At 47.4% G+C, this 24,291-nt stretch overlaps 1 protein-coding gene across 2 annotated transcripts in view; it reads right to left on the bottom strand.

Moving 5' to 3' along the window:
- Positions 1–8,644: 8,644 nt before the first annotated feature.
- RAB12 (RAB12, member RAS oncogene family) overlaps positions 8,645–24,291 on the bottom strand; it is a 75,295-nt gene continuing 59,648 nt past the window's right edge. Inside the window, exons 5-6 of one of the 2 annotated variants that reach the window (XM_073550943.1) lie at positions 10,446–10,550; positions 8,645–9,432 (exon numbers count right to left, since the gene is read on the bottom strand). In XM_073550943.1, the coding sequence (XP_073407044.1) occupies positions 9,319–9,432; positions 10,446–10,550 (219 nt within the window). In that variant the 3' untranslated portion in view covers positions 8,645–9,318. Of the gene's footprint in view, positions 9,433–10,445; positions 10,551–24,291 lie in introns of those variants that run through there. The other variant, XR_012221275.1, reaches the window with a different exon arrangement.

Below are 24,291 nucleotides of genomic sequence, written 5' to 3'. Positions count from 1 at the left end.
CCCTGAGCCCCCCACGGCAGCGCAATGTGCAGCGCTGCTGCGGGGGGCTCCTTTCCTGCAGGTCCCTGGATCCAATATGGCGGCAGGGACCTCCGGCGACCTGCAGGAAGCTGGCTTCCTCAGTGCCTGCAAAGCGCAGGCATGAGGAAGCCTTCTGGACTGCCTGTGACAGATCGCTGATCTGTCACAGTGATCTGTGATGTGACAGATCAGCGATCTGTCACAGGACAGTTATGTCCCCCCTGGGACATTGTAATAAAGTAAAAAAAAAAAAAAAAGTAAAAATAATTTTCAAAAAAATCGCTAAATAAATTAAAAAAAAAAAAAAAAAAAGATAAAAAAGATATTCCCAAATAAATTCATTTTTTGGAAATAAAAAAAAAACCAAAACAAAAAAAGTACACATATTTGGTATCGCCGCGTCCGTAACGACCCGCCCTATAAAACTGTTCTAATAGTTAACCCCTTAAGCGAACCCCTTAAAAAATAATAAAAAACGAAGCAAAAAATAATGATTTATTATCATACCGCCGAACAAAAAGTGCAATAATGCGTGATCAAAAAGACGCATATAAATATCCATGGTACCGCTGAAAACGTCATCTTGTCACGCAAAAAATGAGCCACCACACAGCATCATCAGCGAAAAAATAAAAAAGTTATAGCTCGCAGAATAAAGTGATGCAAAAATAATTATTTTTTATCTAAAATTGTTTTCATAGCATAAAAGCTCCAAAACATAAAAAAAAGACCTAAATGAGGTATCGCTGTAACCGTACTGACCCGAAGAATAAAACCGCCTTATAAATTTTACCGCACCCGGAACGGCATAAACGCACCACCCAAAAGAAATTCATGAACGCTGGTTTTTGTAAATTCTGCGTCCCAGAAAACAAAATAAAAAGCGATCAAAAAATGTCATGTTCCCGAAAATGGTACCAATAAAAACGTCAACTCGTCCCGCAAAAAATAAGACCTCACATGACTCGGTGGGTCAAAATATGGAAAAATTATAGCTCTCAATATGTGGTGATGCAAAAACTATTTTTACAATAAAAAGTGTCTTTTAGCGTGTGACAGCCCCCCCCCCGTTATCACCCCCTTAATTAGGGAAAAATAATAAAATTAAAAGAAAATGTATTTATTTCCATTTTCCCGTTAGGGTTATGGCTAGGGTTAGGATTAGGGCTAGGATTAGGGCTAGGGGTGTGTTGGGGTTAGGGTTGGAGTTAGAATTAGGGGTTTCCACTGTTTGGGCACATCAGGTGCTCTCCAAATGCAACATGGCGTCTGATCTCAATTCCAGCCAATTCTGAGTTCAAAAAGTCAAATGGTGCTCCTTCCAAACTCTGCCATGCGCCCAAACAGCACATCTCAGATGCAGCACACCTCAGATGCAGCACACCTCACATTCAGCACACCTCAGATGCAGCACACCTCAGATGCAGCACACCTCACATTCAGCACACCTCAGATGCAGCACACCTCACATTCAGCACATCTCAGATGCAGCACACCTCACATTCAGCACACCTCAGATGCAGCACACCTCAGATGCAGCACACCTCAGATGCAGCACACCTCACATTCAGCACATCTCAGATGCAGCACACCTCAGATGCAGCACACCTCAGATGCAGCACACCTCAGATGCAGCACACCTCAGATGCAGCACACCTCAGATGCAGCACACCTCAGATGCAGCACACCTCACATTCAGCACACCTCAGATGCAGCACACTTCAGATGAAGCACAGCTCACATTCAGCACACCTCAGATGCAGCACACCTCACATTCAGCACATCTCAGATGCAGCACACCTCAGATGCAGCACACCTCAGATGCAGCACACCTCAGATGCAGCACACCTCAGATGCAGCACACCTCACATTCAGCACACCTCAGATGCAGCACACCTCACATTCAGCACACCTCAGATGCAGCACACCTCACATTCAGCACACCTCAGATGCAGCACACCTCACATTCAGCACACCTCAGATGCAGCACACCTCACATTCAGCACATCTCAGATGCAGCACACCTCAGATGCAGCACACCTCAGATGCAACACACCTCAGATGCAACACACCTCAGATGCAACACACCTCAGATGCAACACACCTCAGATGCAACACACCTCAGATGCAGCACACCTCACATTCAGCACACCTCAGATGCAGCACACCTCACATTCAGCACACCTCAGATGCAGCACACCTCAGATGCAGCACACCTCAGATTCAGCACACCTCAGATGCAGCACACCTCAGATGCAGCACACCGCTTTATGCTGGAAGGAATGATTTGTTCCACACTAGGAGCTGCAGCTTCTCCTGCTCACAGCAGCACTGTGCCAGCAGACACCTCCCTGCCCTCTCCTCTTCTGGGACTACCGACAGGACAGGAGCTGCTTCTACCATCACCAGCAGCTCAGCACACACACGGGAATACAGGACCACTTATCTGACAGCGCAGCTTGGTAGGTGCCGAGACTCTGGCTCTCCCTCCCCCTTAGAGGCGCCATGCAGGAGGACAGGAGCACTGGACAATGAGCTTTTCTATCATTCTGCTGGGGAAGGTTCAGTGGCCGATATTCTTGTCCTTCACTGCATGCTCCTTTTTCAATGCCAGGGCTTCAGCAAAGGTCTTGAAGTTCCCAGAGTGCAAGGCCTGTGATGACATCACGGTCACTACAGGTCCTTAACCAGTCTCTTCATCAGAAGCTTCACTGATAATGCTATTATCAATGAAGCTTCTGCTGTAGACGCTGGGGGCCCCCCCAAGGGTGTGGGGGCCCTTGGCAGCTGCCTAGTCTGTCCCGCTCCTGAGCCCCATAGTGTGCCTAAACCGCATTTAGTGTCCACATGTCTGGCATTAATATTGTGAGGAGAGGCCACTTTATTTACGGGGTGCACGTCTCCAGAAGCACGAGCTGGACACAATGTACTGGGCACTACAATGTACAGGAACTACAATGGCAGATTTGCATTTTCACTGGTCAACATACACTGCTGCTTATTTCTGGAAAACACCCAAAGAGTCAAAATTGTCACTACACCCAGAGGGGGTGTAATTTCCAAATTGGGGTCAATTGAGGCAGATTTCTGCTCTTCTGGCCTCTGTATATGGAGTCCGCAAACTATTCTACGGTAATTTGTACAGTACAGTATAGGCACATATGGGGCATTGCCATGTTCAAGAGAAACTGTGTAAAATTATGGGGTCATTTTAATTTACCTATTTCCCTTGCTAAAAATGTAAAATCTTGGGCTTAAAAGATTACTATATTAGAAAAAAGTGTAATTTTTTTTGCATAAAACTTTGTGAAATGTGGTGTCAATAAGATCACTGCACACCTAGATGAATTCATTGAGGTGTAATTTGTAAAACGGTCACTTTTTGGGGGGACAGGCTGTCCTGACACCAGAGACTCTGCCAATGTGACATGGCACCCTGAAACCAGGAGAGTATCCCCATGTGGTCCATAGTCTATTGGCCCTTTGAAATTAAAAACTTGGGGATAAAACATTTTAGTGAAAAAAAAATGTGACTTTTCATTTTCACAGCCCAATGGTACACAATTCTGTGAAATACCCATGGGTTTAAAATACTCACTACACTCCTATAGGAATAAAAGGTGTAGTTTCCAAAATGGGGGTTTCTGCTGTTTTGGAACCTTGATGGCTCTCCAAATGTGAGCCGGCATCCACAATGTTTTCCAGACAATTTTGTGTTTGAAAAGTCAAATGTTGCTCCTTCCCTTCTGATCCCTACCATGCATCCAACAGTTTTCCACCACATATGGGGTATCATTATACTCCAGAAATTATACTGTCTATTTTTCTTGTTACCCTTTGTGAAAATGTAAAATTTAGGGCAAAACTAACATTTTTGTTGGAAGAAGTAAAATTTCCATTTTTCCTAAAGGGTCAATATACAGTCATATGTAAAAGTTTGGGCACCCCTATTAATGTTAACCTTTTTTCTTTATAACAATTTTGGTTTTTGCAACAGCTATTTCAGTTTCATATATCTAATAACTGATGGACTCAGTTATATTTCTGGATTCAAATGAGGTTTATTGTACTAATAGAAAATGTGCAATCTGCATTTAAACAAAATTTGACCAGTGCAAAAGTATGGGCACCCTTATTTTCTTGATTTGAACACTCCTAACTACATTTTACTGACTTCCTGAAGCACTAAATTGGTTTTGTAACCTTATTGAGCTTTGAACTTCATAGCCAAGTGTATCAAATCATTAGAAAAGGTATTTAAGGTGGCCACTTGCAAGTAATTCTCCTATTTGATTCTCCTATGAAGAGTGGCATCATGGGCTCCTCAAAACAACTCTCAAATGATCTGAAAACAAAGATTATTCAGCATAGCTTTTCAGGGGAAGGATACCAAAAGTTGTCTCAGAGATTTAACCTGTCAGTTTCCACTGTGAGGAACATAGTAAGGAAATGGAAGAACACAGGTACAGTTCTTGTTAAGCCCAGAAGTGGCAGGCCAAGAAAAATATCAGAAAGGCAGAGAAGAAGAATGGTGAGAACAGTCAAGGACAATCCACAGACCACCTCCAAAGACCTGCATCATCATCTTGCTGCAGATGGTGTCACTGTGCATCGGTCAACAATACAGCGCACTTTGCACAAGAAGCTGTATGGGAGAGTGATGCGAAAGAAGCTGTTTCTGCAAGCACGCCACAAACATAGTCGCCTGAGGTATGCAAAAGCACATTTGGACAAGCCAGTTACATTTTGGAAGAAGGTCCTGTGGACTGATGAAACAAAGATTGAGTTGTTTGGTCATACAAAAAGGCGTTATGCATGGAGGCTAAAAAACACAGCATTCCAAGAAAAACACTTGCTACCCACAGTAAAATTTGGTGGAGGTTCCATCATGCTTTTGAGGCTGTGTGGCCAATGCCGGCACCGGGAATCTTGTTAAAGTTGAGGGTCGCATGGATTCAACTCAGTATCAGCAGATTCTTGACAATAATGTGCAAGAATCAGTGACGAAGTTGAAGTTACGCAGGGGATGGATATTTCAGCAAGACAATAATCCAAAACACCGCTCCAAATCTACTCAGGCATTCATGCAGAGGAACAATTACAATGTTCTGAAATGGCCATCCCAGTCCCCAGACCTGAATATCATTGAACATCTGTGGGATGATTTGAAGCGGGCTGTCCATGCTCGGCGACCATCAAACTTAACTGAACTGGAATTGTTTTGTAAACAGGAATGGTCACAAATACCTTCATCCAGGATCCAGGGACTCATTAATAGCTACAGGAAGCGACTAGAGGCTGTTATTTTTGCAAAAGGAGGATCTACAAAATATTAATGTCACTTTTATGTTGAGGTGCCCATACTTTTGCACCGGTCAAATTTTGTTTAAATGCAGATTGCACATTTTCTGTTAGTACAATAAACCTCATTTGAATCCTGAAATATAACTGAGACCATCAGTTATTAGATATATGAAACTGAAATAGCTGTTGCAAAAAACCAAAATTGTTATAAAGAAAAAAGGTTAACATTAATAGGGGTGCCCAAACTTTTACATATGACTGTACTTCTTGAATATGGTTTTGAGCACTTTGAGGGGTGCAGCTTTTAAAATGGTGTGACTTTTGGGTATTTTCTGTCATATGTCACTTCAAATGTGATGTGGTCTCTAAAAGAAAAAGTTTTGTCAATTTTATTGCAAAAAAATGGAAAATTGCTGATAAACTCCCTTCTAACTTCCTAACAAAAAATGTTTCGAAAATGATGTTAATATAAAGTAGACATGTGAGAAATGTTATTTCTTATCTATTTTATGTGATATACCGTATATACTCGTGTATAAGCCGAGTTTTTCAGCGCATTTTTTTTTTTCTGCTGAAAACTCCCCCCTCGGCTTATACACAAGTCAACTGTCCCAGAGGGCCGGCGGGGGAGGGGGAGCGGCGGGTGACAGAGGCATGAGCCGGTGACTGTGGCTAAAGCCTGTGCTGCTGCTAAAGAGAAATGAATATTAATATCTCTTATAGCATGCACAGTGACACCTGCAGCCGCCGGGCTTCCAGAAGACAGCCTACTCACCTTCCTGTGCGCCCTCGCAACATCTCATTGGTCCCGGTAGCTTTTCCTGTGCCGAGCGATCACGTGACCCCGCTCATTAAGGTAATTAACATGCATGCCTCTCCACTTCCTTAGGCGTGCAGGGAATATTCATTACCTTAATGCGTTGGGCCATGTGATTGCTCGGCACAGGAAGAGCTGCCTGCGCCGGGACCAACGAGATGCTGCAAGGCTCGTGGAAGGGGAATAGGATGTTTTTTTTTTTCATAGGAACCATTCATACAAGGATAGGTAATGAGGAGCCACGCATACACCAGGACAGGACTGGCGAGCCACACATACACCAGGACAGGACTGGCGAGCCACACATACACCAGGACAGGGATGGGGGAGCCACACATACACCAGGACAGGGATGGGGGAGCCACACATACACCAGGACAGGGATGGGGGAGCCACACATACACCAGGACAGGGATGGGGGAGCCACACATACCAGGACAGGGATGGGGGAGCCACACATACCAGGACAGGGATGGGGGAGCCACACATACCAGGACAGGGATGGGGGAGCCACACATACCAGGACAGGGATGGGGGAGCCACACATACCAGGACAGGGATGGGGGAGCCACACATACCAGGACAGGGATGGGGGAGCCACACATACCAGGACAGGGATGGGGGAGCCACACATACCAGGACAGGGATGGGGGAGCCACACATACCAGGACAGGGATGGGGGAGCCACACATACCAGGACAGGGATGGGGGAGCCACACATACCAGGACAGGGATGGGGGAGCCACACATACCAGGACAGGGATGGGGGAGCCACACATACCAGGACAGGGATGGGGGAGCCACACATACCAGGACAGGGATGGGGGAGCCACACATACCAGGACAGGGATGGGGGAGCCACACATACCAAGACAGGGATGGGGGAGCCACACATACCAGGACAGGGATGGGGGAGCCACACATACCAGGACAGGGATGGGGGAGCCACGCATACCAGGACAGGGATGGGGGAGCCACGCACAACAGGACAGGGATGGGGGAGCCACGCACAACAGGACAGGGATGAGAGGACAATGCATATCCCTCTTATACTCGAGTCAAAAAGCTTACCCAGTTTTCAGTGGCAAAATTATGTACCTCGGCTTATACTCGGGTTGGCTTATACTTGAGTATATACAGTAACTGAATTAAGGGCATAAAAATTCAAAGTTTGAAAATTCAAACATTTTCAAATTTGTCACTTTTGACATTTCCATAAATAAAAAAAAATTATATTGAACTAAATTTACCACTAACATGAAGTACAAACTGTCATGAGAAAATCTCAGAATCAGCGGGATCCATTGTTCCAGAGTTATCACCACATAAAGTGACAATGGTCAGAATTGTAAAATAAGGCTCGGTCATTAACAGACAAAGTTGCCTCGCCCTTAATGGGTTAAATTGCCTTTGACCAGTCCCATAACTTGAGGCTCGCGGTCTCAATCTTAAATCTCCAACTATCATATTCTTTAATAATACAGGCCTTCTCAAATGGGCGAAACAGACTTTTCGCAACCCCTGCACCCACCAGTTATTCTCCTGCCCGTGGCCTTGTCTTCCATCAGATTAGATGAGTTAGCTTCCCACGGACACAGAAAGCACAGCTAACAATACAATATAAAGGAATGGTAGAAAGAGCAATAATACTACACCACTGTTCATAAATAAAAAAAAAAGGTTTATTTTCACTACATTAGTTAGAAATACTATGTTGTTTCAATACCACAAAGACACACATTTATCCAAATGCATATCCTGGCACTGCTGTGTCCACAACGGATTATACAGTGCATTTCAATAATGATATCAAAGACGTATTTCACAAAACCATCGTTATTAAAACAGTATGTGCCATTTAGGTGTCATGTCATACTTTTCCGCCCACCCTCCCCACTAAAAAAAAAAAAAAATCCAAAGTGGCATAGTTAAAAGCAAAGATTAGTAGCTTAATACTAATAAAAAACAGTTTTATTTCCATTCCCAAATGGAACAGTAGTGCTGCTTTCTTAGCAGTCTTATCAGTCCTTACTTCGAAGCCAGCCCATTAAAAGCTGTGCGCAATGAAGTCTCCATAGTTCATAAAGCACATACGTATTTTGCTTCTTCAGTGTGCCTTAATACCACACAAATCCTGTGCAAGGAGAATTAGAGAGAACAGAATGGCACTGACAGCTCATGTTAAATGACTCTACTAGACTGAAAGAAAATAAACTCAAGATAAAAAGCGGATGGCACCGCTGTTACCGTGTGACTTAAAATGATGTGCGGCATACAGAAGCCCAGCAGCTGGGAATCTCGGGTGCCAGACCTGGAAACAGTCAATCCTGGGAATCCATGCAAAGAGAAAAGGTCGCACTCATCGAGATGGAAGTTTCACTGATTTATTGACATATCATAAACATGTCAAGTCGGGGGAGTGACATAAGGAGTGCAAGAAAGGCTGACAACGGACTCCCCCGACTTGACATGTTTATGATATGTCAATAAATCAGTGAAATTTCCATCTCGATGAGTGCGACCTTTTCTCTTTGCATGGATGAAAGAAAATAAAACAAACAAACAAAAAAAAAAAACACAAAACAAATAAAAATTCCTTCAATATTAGTCGTTAATAAAATTACTGGAGCAAACATTAATGCTCGTGGCAAGTCCAGTAATCAACTATTGCTACAATTTATAAGAATATTAAAGTAAAATTGCACTGTTTGCTAAACTAAATATAATACTGTATATGGAAGCATTTTACTGGAAAACTTAAATAGTTAAATATTTTGGAGTGATAATACAATTAGCAAAGCACCGTATATGCCTCTAGATTTAATTAAAAAAAAATGCAAAAAGGAATGGCCACTGAGAAACCAAACCTCTTGAGCTGAAAACCCTAAATACTACACAACTAGTGGAGCCTGATATAAAGTGCTTTGCAGGAACCACTGCGGTACAGCGCTTCAAAAGATGGGCCAATCCTTCCAATCCAGAGCCCACCCATATTGGAGTACAAACACTGGACTTTTGCTGAGTGAGCAAAAGACAAGACTTTCAGAATTAAAATCTTTGCTTGTCGATTACATATTTACAAATTTAACTGAGAAACAAGTGCAAATGGGATCATCCTAATGATTGTATCACAGGACATGGACTGAATGTCACTGTCCTGCTGTGTCAGGAGGAAATCAGCAACAACGGACTGGTGGTCGAGGTGGAGGCAGCTCTGGAGGGACTTCTGGCTCTGGTTGAAGAGATAAAATGCTGTTGGATAACCCGCTCCGCATTATATCCAGGGGCATCTGCACAAGAAATATTAAGTGGTTACTATGTGGAATATTCATGCTAAAAATATGAAGAAAAACATTATAGATCAGTTATCAAATGCACTAAAATTCACAGTAGCACATGTAATGGAAATATTTTTCTGGATCTTTGAAATTTTTGTGCCTTTAGAAGCCTCCTGTGTGCAGGCTATGTAGCACTCTCTCGTGTTTGGGCAAAAACCAAAGGGGCTTAGGCAACAGGGCTCCTTTCCCTGCTGGTACTGTGGTCCTCCACCAAATTATGGACCAATTTTCTTTTTGCACTGAGTGGGTTCATTTCTGCACTTGTGTTGCTGTTGTGTTTCTGGCTACTGGTCTAGTGACCCTGTCCGCCATGTTCGTAAGGATAGTTCAGACAATGGGTATTTACATCAGGGGTGGGGAATCTTTTTTCTTCTAAGGGCCGTTTGAATATTTATACCATCCTTCGTATAATTGTGCACCAACTCTGCCCAAAAGTATGTCCTTATGCTGGCACTGGCATCTTTAATTGCTCTGGCAGCACGGGTGGCTCAGTAGTTAACACTGCAGCCTTGCAACGCTGGGGTCCTGGGTTCTAATCCCACCAAGGACAACATCTGCAAGGAGTTTATGTGTTCTCCCCGTGTTTGCGGGGGTTTCCTCCGAGTTGTCTGGTTTCCTCTCACACCGCTGCGGAATATGTTAGCGCTATATAAAAATAAAAGATTATTATTGCACGCACCTCAACGTTCCGTAGTGAACACTGTGCGCAAAAAAAATTATTAGGCTGCCGTCCACAAAAAATACAGCTGCCGGCCCGAGCACTGGCTTATTGATTTAGGCCAGACAAAGCCTTTTAGGGAGTTAAGTCATGGGACAAAGTAATTTTGGATAAATTATTGGAAATAGCAGCAGTGACCAATGGAGAGGACCTTCACTTGTTCATAAGAAATGGAGGGGAATGGAACTGAGTTTCAGTAGATTAGAAATATAACAGTCCATTCAAAAAGTCTGGAGAACACAGATACCTTTTTTAGTATGTCATCAACCAGCTTCAGGAAGATTTCATCTACATTAAAGTTGTCCTTGGCACTTGCTTCACAAAACCGCATCCCAGTTATCTGTTGTGCAAACTTCACAGAAATATAGGAAATTAGCAGACGTGTAACAATATCCCGCTGAAGATGATACTGTATTATACACCTCTCTACATGCTTGTGTTTAGGCTTTGTTCACATCTATATTGTTGCTAATGTTTATAAAAGAAACCACAATGCTGGATCAATCAGTCTTATGAAGAACCCCAATGAGTTCTAATAGGGGCCATCAACTTCTGCTATGAGCATTCACAAATCTGCTATGAGCATTCACAAATCTGCAATCAGAGTAACTACAGATGTGTAGCCTAATGGGGCAACCCCTTCACCATTTTTCGTTTTTGCGTTCCTGTTTTTTGCTCCCCTTCTTCCCAGAGCCATAACTTTTTTATTTTTCCGTCAATATGGCCTTGTTGTTACTGATGTAAAGTAGACATGTGGAAAATGTTACTAAATAACATTTCCCACATGTCTACTTTACATCAGCACAATTTTGGGAACAAGTTAGGAAGTTATAAGGGTTAAAATTTGACCAGCGATCTCATTTTTACAACAAAATTTACAAAACCATTTTTTTTTTAGGGACCACCTCACATTTGAATGAAGTCAGTTTAAGGGGTCTATATGGCAGAAAATACCCAAAAGTGACACCATTCTAAAAACTGCACCCCTCAAGCTGATCAAAACCACATTCAAGAAGTTTATTAACCCTCCTGGTGTTTCACAGCAGCAGAAGCAACATGGAAGAAAAAAATGAACATTTAACTTTTTAGTCACAAAAATGATCTTTAAGCAACAATTTTTTTATTTTCCCAAGGGTAAAAAGAGAAACTGGACCCCAAAAGTTGTTGTCCAATTTGTCCTGAGTACATTGAAACCCCATATGTGGGGGGAACCACTGTTTGGGCACACGGCAGGGTTCGGAATGGAAGGAGCGCCGTTTGACTTTTTGAATGGAAAATTAGCTGCAATTGTTAGCGGACACCATGTCGCGTATGGAGATCCCCTGAGTGCCTAAACATTGGAGCTCCCCCACAAGTGACCCCATTTTGAAAACTAGACCCCCCCAAGGAACTTATCTAGATGCATAGTGAGCACCTTTTTACCCCCAGGTGCTTAACAAATTGACCTGTAAAATTAAAAAGTACTTTTTTTTTTTCAAAAATTTTTACTTTTAACCTCAATTTTTTCATTTTCACATGGGCAACAGGATAAAGTGGATCCTAACATTTGTTGGGCAATTTCTCCGGAGTACACCGATACCTCATATGTGGGGGAATACTAATGTTTGGGCGCACGGCAGGGCTCGGAAGGGAAGGAGCGCCATTTGACTTTTTGAATGGAAAATTAGCTCCAATCATTAGTGGACACCATGTCACGTATGGAAAGTATTTAGTGTATGTCAGGTTGGTGTGTGTGGTGTATACTACACCACACGTACACCAACCTGACGTGTACTACACTACATGTACACTACACCACCCTGACGTACACTATGCCACACACACCAACCTAACACTATGTTAGGTTGGTGTGTGTGGTGTAGTGTATGTCAGGTTGGTGTGTAGTATACACCACACACACACACAAGCAACCTGACGTACACTATACCACACCACACACCAACCTGACGTACTGCATGTCAGGTTGGTGTAGTGTAGTACACGTCAGGTTGGTGTGTGTGGTGTAGTGTACGTCAGGTTGTTTTGTGTGTGTGGTGTTGTGTATGTCAGACTGGTGTGGGTGAGTTCTGTAGGGGAATGTCAGGATGTGTTTAGTCCACGGACTTGTGATGAATTCTGAAGCATTCATTCAAACACAGTCCAGGTTTGTCAGGACACGTTTCACATTGGAAACAAGTTTTTCTTATCCCCCTTTTATAGCATACCTGGCACCTTTTTCTTGTTCTTCCCTCACTGGGAAAATGTTGCCCTGATACCATACGGGAAACGAGTTCCAGGGGTGCTGGGGCCAGCTCCTTCCTCGTCTCCAAACATCAGGGCCTTTATCACCGCCTCCTGGAACTGAAGGAAGGTGTTGTTGGTCTGGCCTGCACATCGTGATAGCACGCATGCGTTATACAGTGCCATTTGTACGATGTGCACAGCCGTTTTTTTATACCACACCTTCACCTTCCGCATGGCACTATAGGGCTGGAGGACTTGATCAGAAAGATCAACTCCCCCCCCATGTGTTTGTTGTACCCCAGGGTACAGTCCGGTTTGTGGACCTGTGCTGGGGTACCTCGAACGGTGGTGGCCGTGGTGCTGGGACCATGGATTGTTGTCAAGAAAAAGATGTCTCTTTTGTCTTTGAACTTGATCACAAGCATGTCGCTGTTACATTGGGCTCGGCTCTCACCCTTTGGGAGAGCCTGCTCAATTAGCGACAAAGGGAGACCCCTCTGGTTTCTGCGCACGGTACTGCAAGCGACCACAGCTCTGGCAGAGAGGGATTAAAAGAGTGGGATGCTTGTATAAAAGTTATCAACGTAACCTTTATCAAGCAGTGGGTGGACCAAATCCCACACTATTTTCCCACTCATCCCCAGAGCAGGTGGGCATTCTGGGGCTGAATTCTGCTGTCCTTCCCTTGGTAAACTCTAAAGCTGAGCGTGTACCCTGAGGTACTCTCACACAGCTTATAGAGTTTTATCTCGTCCTCTTGCTGGGCAGGTACTGACGGAACTGAAGCCTCCCTTTGAAGTGGATGAGGGATTCATCCACACAAATTTCCCTTTGGGGAATGTACACTTCAGCAAACTTGTTGCTGAAATGTTCGATGACCAGCCGAATTTTGAACAGTATCAAAATTTGGGTCATCGCGGGGAAGGCTGGGGAGCAGAGGACGAGATGCAGATGGAGCTGGCAGCAGCAGGTGGTGATTGAGGTGATCACTGGGGGAGGAGGGGGTTGTCAGGCGCGGGGAGGAGGGGAGCAGAGGACGAGATGCAGATGGAGCTGGCAGCAGGTGATCAGGAAGGCAGGGTGTGATCACCAGAGCAGGGGGTGATCAGGGGGGAGGGAGCACCGGATGTCGTTCTCGTCATCAGCAGCGGCGATCGCGGTCAGGCAGTGGCGGCAGGTCAGAAGGCAGGCACCTCGCTCTTCAGCTTCCACGGACGGGATGAGGCTGAAGAGCGAGGCACCCATAGTTTTACTCCGCCCCTCCACATCTGATTGGAGGGATAGCGTCAAGTAGAGGTCCCCAAGTAACCTGCAGGTCGGGTGATATTTGAGTGACCCCGGTCACCCGACCTGCAGGAATGCGATCCAGTCATGACCCATATGCTGTGTCACAGGTCGGATTGGCACAAGTTTTCATGACGCATACGATGTGTCACAGGAAGGGGTTAATAGTCTCCATGGGAGACTAGAAGCTGCGATCATCATTCTGTGTTTCAGAAATGCTCACTTGCTATGAGTGCCGACTGCTATCCTATGACAACCAATGGCGACCCATGGTCATGTGACACGGGAGCAGCGCAGATGGGCGGGATTAGTGATGCGCTTCCAGCGCGATTGACAGCGGCATTTAACAGGTTAACAGCTGCAGGTGGATCGCGATTCCACCCATGGGTGTTGGGGGCACATGTCAGCTAATAAAATCAGCTGACATGGGCCAGAAAAGATGTAGGCTCAGCGCTCGGAGCCTCTATCAAAGGGGAACACCCGACATGCACCGTTTATGTACTGCGCATTTCGTGAAGGGGTTAAACTTACAGAGAACCGCGGTCGCAGGACATCAGAGTTTAGCTGCACATCTCTGGCTAGGTATGTTATTCTCTATGATTGTTCAGATAAAACATAGTTCTATAGATCACAGATGAGACAAGTTCGGCTTCGGATGGCCCTTCCCAGCACCATGGCAGGTGATGGGAGAGGTTTCTCGCTATGGGAGAGACCACTTAATCACCTGCAATTGTGTTGGCAGGAGCCGGTCAAGGACCAAGCTGGACTAGTCTCGTCTGTGGCTATGGTCTCTGACCGGATCTATAAAAGTATACTTTCTCTGAAATGCCGAAGTGTTTCTGAGAAATATATAGCTGTCTGCAACAGTGCAGACAGACTAAATCATGTTGCCAGCTGTTTGCACAGATGAAAGGTTCCCTATAAGCCCAGAAATCCAACATCCAATGATTTTCAGCCCTACCACAAAATGACCTGCTTACATAATTTCAGTGATCTTTTTGTTAGCTCAGAAAAACATGGATTTTTGTGATAACTCACAGTAAAATCCTTTTCTCCGAGACGCTCATTGGGGGACAGAGGTACTGTGGGTGAATGCTACTGCCGCCTGGAGGCTGACACTAAGTGAAAAAAAGAGGTTAGCTCCTCCTCCGCCGTATACACCCTCGCCCCGATTATGGGCGGAAACCAGTTTGGTGCAAAAGCAGTAGGAGATCAAACAAAAAAAATCAGACAACATCAACCTTAATGCAGGTAACATGTCTAGAAAACAACCACCCTAATCTCATAGAGAGCATATTAATTAATTAAACAGAAGCCAACTTGGCTAACAGGGTGGGTGCTGTGTCCCCCAATGAGCGTCTCGGAGAAACCACCATGGTTACTTACCGGTAGCCGGTTTTTCCGGAACCCATGACAGCACCACATGAGAGAGGGATCCGCCCTGCCAGGACAGGAACCTACTGAGACATAAGGGGCGGCACCTCTCCCCCGCTTCAGTTGGGTTACAGAGCATTGAGAGGACTTCCCGGTTAGTTACATGTTTATCCAACACCACAACACTCAAAACACCCTACTAATTGTGCACACCATACAGTGAAAAAGGGGGGGAATGTACGGGTGCTGTCATGGGTTCCGGAAAAACCGGCTACCGGTAAGTAACCATGGTGGTTTTCCCTTCACCCATGACAGCACCACATGAGAGATTTTTGGAGACTTCGAAACACCTTAGGGAGGGACCACCGCTTGCAGCACCCTTCTACCAAAGGTTAAGTCAGCAGAGGAGGATAGATTTAATCTATAGTGCTTAAAGAAGGTTGAAGGTGAGGCCCAGGTAGCGGCCTTACAAATTTGTTCGATTGATACCTCTGCCTTTTCAGCCCAGGAGGTCGCCACGGCTCTGGTGGAATGAGCCTTGATGCCGTCAGGAATCGGGATACCACTAGCTGAATAGGCTACACTAATGGCTTCCCTGATCCATCTAGCAATAGTCCCTTTTGAAACCCCATAGCCTTTCCTGGCACCCTGAAAAGCTACGAATAGGGACTGTGACCTCCTCCACTGGCTAGTGGCAGATATATATTCTACAAGAGCTCTTTTAACATCCAGACTATGGAATTTTTCCTCCCCCAGATTTTTTGGATTTTCGCAAAAGGATGGAAGAACAATTTCCTGACCCCGATGGAAATCTGACACTACCTTGGGCAGATAACTGGGGTCTGTTCTTAACACTACCCTATCCTGAAAGACTTGCGTATAAGGAGGATTTACTGAGAGAGCCTGTAAGTCGCTTATCCTGCGGGCTGATGTGAGGGCTACTAACAGGATCGTTTTTAGGGTCAAAAACTTTAGGGGTAGCTGATGTAATGGCTCATACGGTTCTTTTGTAAGGGCTTCTAACACCAGGTTTAAATCCCAGGGGGCTATTCTAGGTATTGGAATAGGTCTAGCTCTATGGCAGGATTTAATAAATCTGGCTATCCACCTATCTGATGCCAGTTTGCAATTGTAGAGCGCCCCTAGTGCCGACACCTGAACCTTAAGTGTGTTTACTGCTAACCCCATCTGCAACCCAGATTGTAAGAACTCTAGGATGTCACTAATCGGAGGTTCTTTCCCTAACGGCTTACCCAAGAACTGTAGGAACTTATCCCATGTTCTGCCGTAGATGTTAGTAGTCACCGGTTTCCTGCTTTTTTGCAGAGTGGCCACCAGCCCAGGGGAGAACCCCCTATCTATTAAAAGCGACCTTTCAAATTCCACGCCGTCAGATGGAATCCTTTGACCTGAGCGTGTAATATTGGACCCTGAACTAGTAGGTCCGGGATTTCTGGCAGAACCCAAGGATCGGAGAGGGACATCTTCCGTAGCAGAGCGAACCAGGGCCTTTTTGGCCAAAATGGAGCTATTAGAATCACCCTGGCTTGATCGTTTCTGATTTTTCTTACCACAGTCGGGATCAGAGCTACTGGGGGAAACGCGTAAGCCAGTCTGAAGTTCCACTGGATGTGCAATGAGTCCACTGCCCATGGGTTTTCCCTTGGGTTTAGAGAGCAGAACCTTTCTGTTTGCCTGTTGTGCTTGTTTGCAAAGAGGTCTATCACCGGTTCCCCCCAAAGCTGAATTAACTTTTGAAAAATGGATCGGTTTAGTGCCCATTCTCCTTGCCTCAGGGTATTGCGACTCAGGAAATCTGCCTCTATGTTTTCTGCCCCTTTTATGTGTAGGGCTGTCACGGAGTGTAGGTGATCCTCTGCCCTGCTCAGAATGTTTGTTGCTGCTTCCATTAAGGAGTGTGATCTTGTCCCTCCTTGGTGGTTGATGTATGCCACTGCTACCTTGTTGTCTGACATGATGCGTACATCTTGACCCTGGAGTAGCGGAATGAAGTGGTTTAGGGCCTTGCCCACTGCCCACAGTTCTCTCAGGTTGGAGGATGCCTTCCTTTCTTGAGGTGTCCAGGAACCCTGACCTATGAGGCCCCTTAGGTGTGCCCCCCACCCCGAGGAGCTTGCATCTGTTAAAATTATATCTGTCGCCTGTCTGTCCCATGGTATTCCTAAGGTCAGATTTGTCTCGTTCAACCACCAGTTGAGAGAGTCTCTGGTTTTTAAGGAAAGCTCCAGCTTTCCTTCCAAACGCCCTCTTAGCGATCTTTGTGCTCTTAGTATCTCCCTCTGGAGTTGCCGGGTGTGAAACTGAGCCCACCTGACCGCCGGAATACAGGATGTTAGGGTACCTAGCAGGGACATTGCTTTTCTTAATGTCATACATGGTTGGTTTCGGCCCGCCAAGGCCAGATTTTGCACCTTCTCTATCTTGGACTCTGGGAGCAGACACTCTTGCCTTTCTGAGTCCAGTATAAATCCTAGGAAGGTCTGTTTCTTTAGGGGTTGTAATTTTGATTTTTTGAAATTGACTATCCACCCTAACTCTTGCAAGGTGTTGATCACCTGAGTCAGCTGTGCTGTACAGTGGTCCTCTGAACTGCCCACTATAAGAAAATCGTCCAGGTATGGTATTATGACCGTATCGTGAATCCGGAGAAAGGCTGTCACTTCCGCTATGACCTTGGTGAAGACCCTCGGGGCTATGGATATGCCAAACGGAAGAGCCCTGAACTGAAAGTGCCTTAGTGTGCCCTGAATATAAAGCGCTACCCTCAGGTATTTCTGGTAATCTGGATGGATAGGGATGTGGTAATACGCATCCTTTAAATCGACTACGGCCATGAAGCAATCTTGATGTAGCAGCTTCACTGCCGTAGTTACTGATTCCATCTTGAAGGTCGGGTTCTTTATCCATAGATTGAGGCGTCTGAGATTTATGATTGTCCTGAATGACTGATCCGGTTTTTTTATTAGGAAAAAGGGGCGAATAAAACCCCTTTCCTTCCTGTAAGCGTGGCACCTCGGACAGTACCCGCTTGTCTATCAGGCTCAGGATTTCTGTTTCTAAGGCCAGTTGTTCTTCGGTCATCTTCCTGATAGGTGTGATGACGACCACGGATTTTGGCTGACGAATAAAGGGGATTTTCAGGCCTTCTTTTAGGATGCTCAGAATCCAGGTGTTGGAGGAGATCTTTTCCCAGGCCTGGAAAAAGAGTGCCAATCTCGCTCCTACTGGAATACTGGCGTCACTGTGGTGACTTTTTGGAGGTGGAGGTGCCTCCACCAAACATAAACCCTGATTCTTTCTTCTTTTTATCCTCCCATCTTCTCCTGTCAGCGGGAGGACGTCCTCTATTGAATCTTCCCCTCCGAAAGGGCTGTCTCCTCTGATCCATAGGGAATCTGGGGAAGCCTTTTTTCTTATCGCCTGCTTTCTCCAGAATATCGTCCAAGTTTTTGCCGAACAGGAATCGGCCATCGCAGGGGAGAGAGCACAATTTGGCCTTGGACTGAAGGTCACCCGGACAGCCTTTAAGCCATAACGCGCGTCTAGCAGCATTTGATAGTGACGCTGCTCTGGCTGTTAATCGCATAGAGTCCGCCGAGGTATCTGCCAGAAAAGCCGCTGCCCCGTGCAAGAGATACATGTCTGATAAGATCTTCTCTCTTGGGACCCTTGACGCCAGCTTCTCTTCTAACTGCTGCAGCCAGATCATGAGGGAGCGTGCCGTGCAGGTGCCCGCTATCGCCGGCTTAAGACCTCCTGCTGTTGCTTCCCATGCGTGCCTCAAATATGAGTCCGCTTTTTTGTCTAGCGGGTCTCTAAGAACCCCTGCGTCTTCCAAGGGCAGGGCCGACCTTTTGGAAGACCTGGACACCGCTGCATCTATTTTTGGGACTTTGTCCCATATTTCCGTATCCTTGTATTCAAAGGGGTATCGCCTCTTAGAAGCGGATGGAAGGGCCCCCGATTTTTCAGGCTTTTTCCACTCCTTCTCAATAAGCGCCTGGATTTTCGCGTTTACTGGAAAGGTTCGTTTTTTCCTCTCCTGAAGCCCCCCAAACATGACGTCCTCTAGGGTTTTGGCCGCCCTTTCTTCCTGTAGGCCCATTGTGGTTCTAATGGCCTTTAGGAGGGCATCTGTATCTTCTACAGGGAAACATGGCTTACCCCCTGTGTCACTATCTGAGGAGTCTGAGGAGGATGATTTTTCCGCCTGAGATGATACTGATGCGGAATCTGAGGGGGAACTAGGGAAATCCTTCCTGCTTTTTTTCCCTTTTTTCAATAAGGACTTAATTGAGCCTTCCATTTCTGACCTGAGGGCAGATATTAGATTGGCTGCGAAACTAGGCGCTTCCTCCGCCATAGTTCGCTGAATGCACGAAGCACAGAGATCTTTTTGCCAGTCTCTTGCTAGGGGAGATTTACATATAGCACAATCCCTATTGTTCTTCTTGCTTCCTGCTTTTCTGGGCCTTTCCTACAGGGTGAAGCATACAATAGAAAAACCCCCTATTAATATACTGCTGACATTCACGAAGATCACTCACCACCCGTAATCAAGGGTACCGGATTTGGAGGCTGCGTCGGAGCACCTGACCCGCGCTCTTTGGACCTTGAGGAGTGCCCCGACCTGCGGCTGGGGCGACTGCTGCTTGAATGGCTTCCATGCTTTCTGCCAGAGGGCTGTGAGGGAGGCAGGGACGCTGAACGTTCCTGCTCGGACTTCATCTTGCACCGCCGATCTACCGCTGTCTTCCCCTTTTAATTTGCATGCCTCCGCCTGGTGAGCGTCTTCCTCCCCTCCCCCCTGCGACCGCCGGCCCAGCGCTTCAGAAAGCCGGCCGGCGTCGCACCCGGCGCCATTACACCGTCGCCTTCTGCTGACGTCAGCCGGCGCACCCAGCATTCCAAGCGCCGCTGACGTCAGCGGCCGGAAGACGCCAGCGTCTCTCCCCTGCCACGGGGATCGAGATGCGGCGTGCGCGAGGGGAGGGCGGCGCGGTGGGGGCTTCCCGGAGCCACCGGGATCCCATCCACGCCCGCACGAACCCGGAGCCCCAGGGACCCCGGGGACTGCGCTTCCAGGACCCGACGGCCGGCGCTACAGGTAAGCTACCTGTTCTTCCCGCGCCGGGACGGGCCTGGGTCTTCTTTCTCTTCGCCCATGACAGGCACCGCCACAGTGGGATTCCTTCCAGGACAGGAACCCAACTGAAGCGGGGGAGAGGTGCCGCCCCTTATGTCTCAGTAGGTTCCTGTCCTGGCAGGGCGGATCCCTCTCTCATGTGGTGCTGTCATGGGTGAAGGGAAAAAGGATTTTACAGTGAGTTATCACATAAATCCATGTTTCTCCTTCGCCTCATTGGGGGACACAGGTACTGTGGGACGTCCTAAAGCAGTCCCTGGGAGGGAAGTTGACTCACCGATCCAAGCTACATGCATCTCCTGTCTAAAGGTGCGCCACCGCTGCTTGGAGAATCCTTCTACCAAGGCTCGCATCCACGAAAGCCTGAGTATGGATACTGTAATGTTCAGTAAACGTATGCAGGCTGGACCAGGTTGCTGCCTTGCAAACCTGTTCCGTCGAAGCCTGGTACCGAAGTGCTCAAGAGGCGCCCACTGCCCGAGCAGAGTGTGCTCTGATCCCTGCTGGAATCGGCGCGCCTCTGATGCGGAAGGACTCCTGAATAGCCAAACGAATCCATCTGGCTATGGTCGATTTTGAGGCAGCGAGTCCCTTCCTGCGACCTTCAGGGAGCACGAACAGCGCGTCTGACTGACGAAAGGGTGCCGTCCGCGACACATACCTCCTGAGTGCTCTCACCAGGTCTAACGAATGCAGGGCCTTTTCCACACGGTGTACCGGTGCTGGACAAAAGAGGGCAAGACAATAAAAATATCCTCATTAATGTGAAACTAGGAAATGACTTTTGGCAAAAAAGGAGGAGCTGGTCTAAGAACCACCTTGTCTTTATGAAAGGTCAGAAACGGGGCTCGGCAAGATAACGCTGCCAGCTGAGAGACCCGTCTGATTGATGTTGTGGCTACCAGGCACACCACCTTCAAGGAAAGGTATGACAAAGAGAGATCCTGTAGCGGCTCAAATGGAGCTTCCTGCAGAACACTTAGGACCAGGTTAAGGACCCAGGTGTCCATAGGTGCCTTATAGGGAGGTACCAAGTGGGAGACCCCCTGGATGAAATTCTTTACCTGCAAGTTGGTAGCGATCCTGTGCTGAAAAACGTCGGAAAAAGCCGATATCTGTCTCCTGAGAGAACTGGGGGCCAAGCCTGAGTCTAGGCCAGACTGGAGAAAAGCAAAGATAATAGGGATGGAGAATCTCAGTGGAGAACAACCGTTGCCTCGACACCATGCAAAGAAAACCTTCCAGGTGTGGTGGTAAATTCGTGCTGAGGCAGGCTTCCGGGCGCTAACCATCGTAGCAACCACTTTACGCCCAAACCCCATCTGCGTCAGAATCCAAGATTCAACGGCCAAGCCGTCAAACACAGGGCCTCCGAGTTCGGGTGGCAGATCGGCCCCTGAGAAAGTAGATCTGGTCGCTCTGGCAGTCGCCATGGCACGTCGACGAGCAGCTGCACTAGATCTGCGTACCACGCCCGACAAGGCCAGTCTAGGGCCAGCAGAATCACTGGCACCCCTTCTGCCTTGATCTTCTTGATGACCCTCGGAAGTAGTGGCAGCGGGGGAAATAGGTATGGGAGGCTAAACTGATTCCATGGCAGAACCAGCGCATCCACGGCGATTGCCTGCGGGTCCTGGGACCGAGCGACAAATGCGAACACCTTGGCGTACACCCTGGAGGCCAACAGATTCACATCCGGTGTTCCCCACCGTTGGAAAATCTGCTGAAAGACCTCTGGGTGTAGTGTCCATTCCCCGGACGCAAGCCCCTGCCGGCTGAGGAAGTCTGCCACCCAGTTCTCTACCCCCGGGATGTGGACCGCCAATATCACTGAGCGGTTCCTCTTGGCCCAGGGAAGCACGTGCCCTACCTCGCGCATGGTTGCCCTGCTGCGGGTGCCCTCTTGGTGATTTATGTAAGCCACTGCCGTGGCATTGTCCGACTGAATCCAGACAGGGCGGCCTGCTAGAAGGTGACAAAACCGTTGCAGAGTCAGCCGGATCGCCCGTATCTCCAACAAGTTGATCAGGAGACGTGCCTCCTACGATGACCACCGTCCCTGGGTCGTGTGGTGGCGAAAAACCACTCCCCAGCCGAGGAGGCTGGCGTCGGTTGTGACCACCAGCCACTGATCTGGGGGAAAGGGTTTCCCCTGAAGAATGGAGGAACTGATTGTCCACCACTCTAGTGACTGACTGATCTGAGAGGACAACCGGTACCGATGATCGAGCGTGAACGGGTTCTTGTCCCAGGATGACAAGAGGGCGTGCTGCAGGGGACGAAGATGGAACTGGGCGAACGGGATCGTTTCCATCGCCGCCACCATTATTCCTAGGATTCTCATGCAGAAATGGATGGTGTGAAGGACTGATTGGCGCAGTACTCACACTCCCTGACGGAGGGCTAGGGCCTTGTCTCGAGGGAGAATTACCAACCCTCGGCAAGTGTCGAAGGTCATCCCTAAACAGGAAATTTTCTGAGCTGGAACAAGGGATGACTTCTTTACATTGACCAGCCACCCTAAGCGGGCAAGAGTATCTAGCGTGATGCTGACACTTTCCTCGCATGCCCTCCTTGAAGGGCCCTTGACCAAGAGGTCGTCTAAATAGGGGAATACGACTATGTCCCTGGAGTGCAGGATGGCCATGGGGACTGCCATGACCTTTGTGAACACTCTGGGGGCAGTGGCTAACCCGAAGGGCAGCGCTGCAAACTGAAAATGTAGACCGTTGATGGTGAAGCGTAGAAACCTTTGATGCAGAGGGAAAATGGGGATATGAAGATAGGCATCCTGAATATCGATAGAGGCCAAGTACTCTCCCTTCCCCATTGCCGATATGACTGAATGGAGAGACTCCATCCGGAAATGTCTGATCCTGATAAATTTGTTCAGGAGCTTTAGATCCAAAACGGGCCTGACAGTCCCATCCTTTTTGGGGACTGCAAACAGATTGGAATAGAATCCCTGAGTCTTCTTGTTTTCCGGTACCAGAATTATGACTCCGTTGTGGCTGAGCGAATCGATGGCTCCTAGTAGAGCCTTTGCCCGGGTATGCCCTTTGGGAAGACGGGAAATAAAAAAAATCGTCTTGGGGGGTACCTGACAAATTCTATCTTGTACCCCGTGGACACCAGCTCTCTCACCCATGTGTCGTGTGCGACATTGAGCCAGGCGTGGCGAAACCGGAGTAGGCGGCTGCCTACCTTGCTGGTGCCGCCTGACAAATGCCCAGAGTCATTTGGCTGAAGATCTTTGGGACCTGGATCCCCTCGACCTGGACTGGTTAGTACGCATCCTTCCCCAATGAGTTGGCTCTATATGAGACCTGTCGGTCCATATTCTGGTTGGGGCGCCCTCACGCGGCGGAATTAGTCGCCGTAGTCTACCCGGGGTTGCGAAAGGCCTGAAAACGTGCCTGAAACTGGTGACGAAACGGCGGTTTGACCTTTTGTTGAGGAAGAAAACAGCTCTTGCCTCCTGTGGAGTCAGATGAGCTGATCCAACTTCTCTCCGAACAAGAGGCCACACTGGTATGGTAGCGCTGTCAAGGACTTTTTTGACGCTGAATCGGCCCGCCAAGTCATTAACCATAGCGCTCTCCTAATGGAGATTGCATTTGCGGCCGCAAGTGCCGTGCAGTTGGCCGCATCTAAAGATGCATTGATCAAGTAGTCCCCCGCCATGGCTATCTGATTTGTGATTTCTGATACTTCAGCTGGTAGGTCTATGTCTTGCAAGGCTCTATTCAATGATTCTGACCAAGAAATCATGGCCTTGGCTACCCACGTTGCTGCGAACGAGGGAAAGAGTGCTGACCCTGATGCCTCAAACACTGAGCAAGTCAAGTTCTCTATGAGACGATCAGTGGGATCCTTAGTAGAAGAACCACAAGGTACGGATAGTAGAGTTTTTGTAGCCAAGCGCGACACAGGTGGATCCACCGTTGGGGATTCCGTCCACTTTTCAGAGATCCGGGGCAAAAGGATACTTCGCCTCGAGTGCCTTCTGGCCCGAGAAATGCCTGTCCGGCCGTTCTCTGTGTCG

Source organism: Dendrobates tinctorius, unplaced genomic scaffold (assembly GCF_039654945.1).
Source record: "Dendrobates tinctorius isolate UK_male_01 unplaced genomic scaffold, ASM3965494v1 ptg000171l, whole genome shotgun sequence".
NCBI lineage: Eukaryota > Metazoa > Chordata > Amphibia > Anura > Dendrobatidae > Dendrobates > Dendrobates tinctorius.
This window is presented reverse-complemented; position numbering and strand designations above follow the sequence as displayed.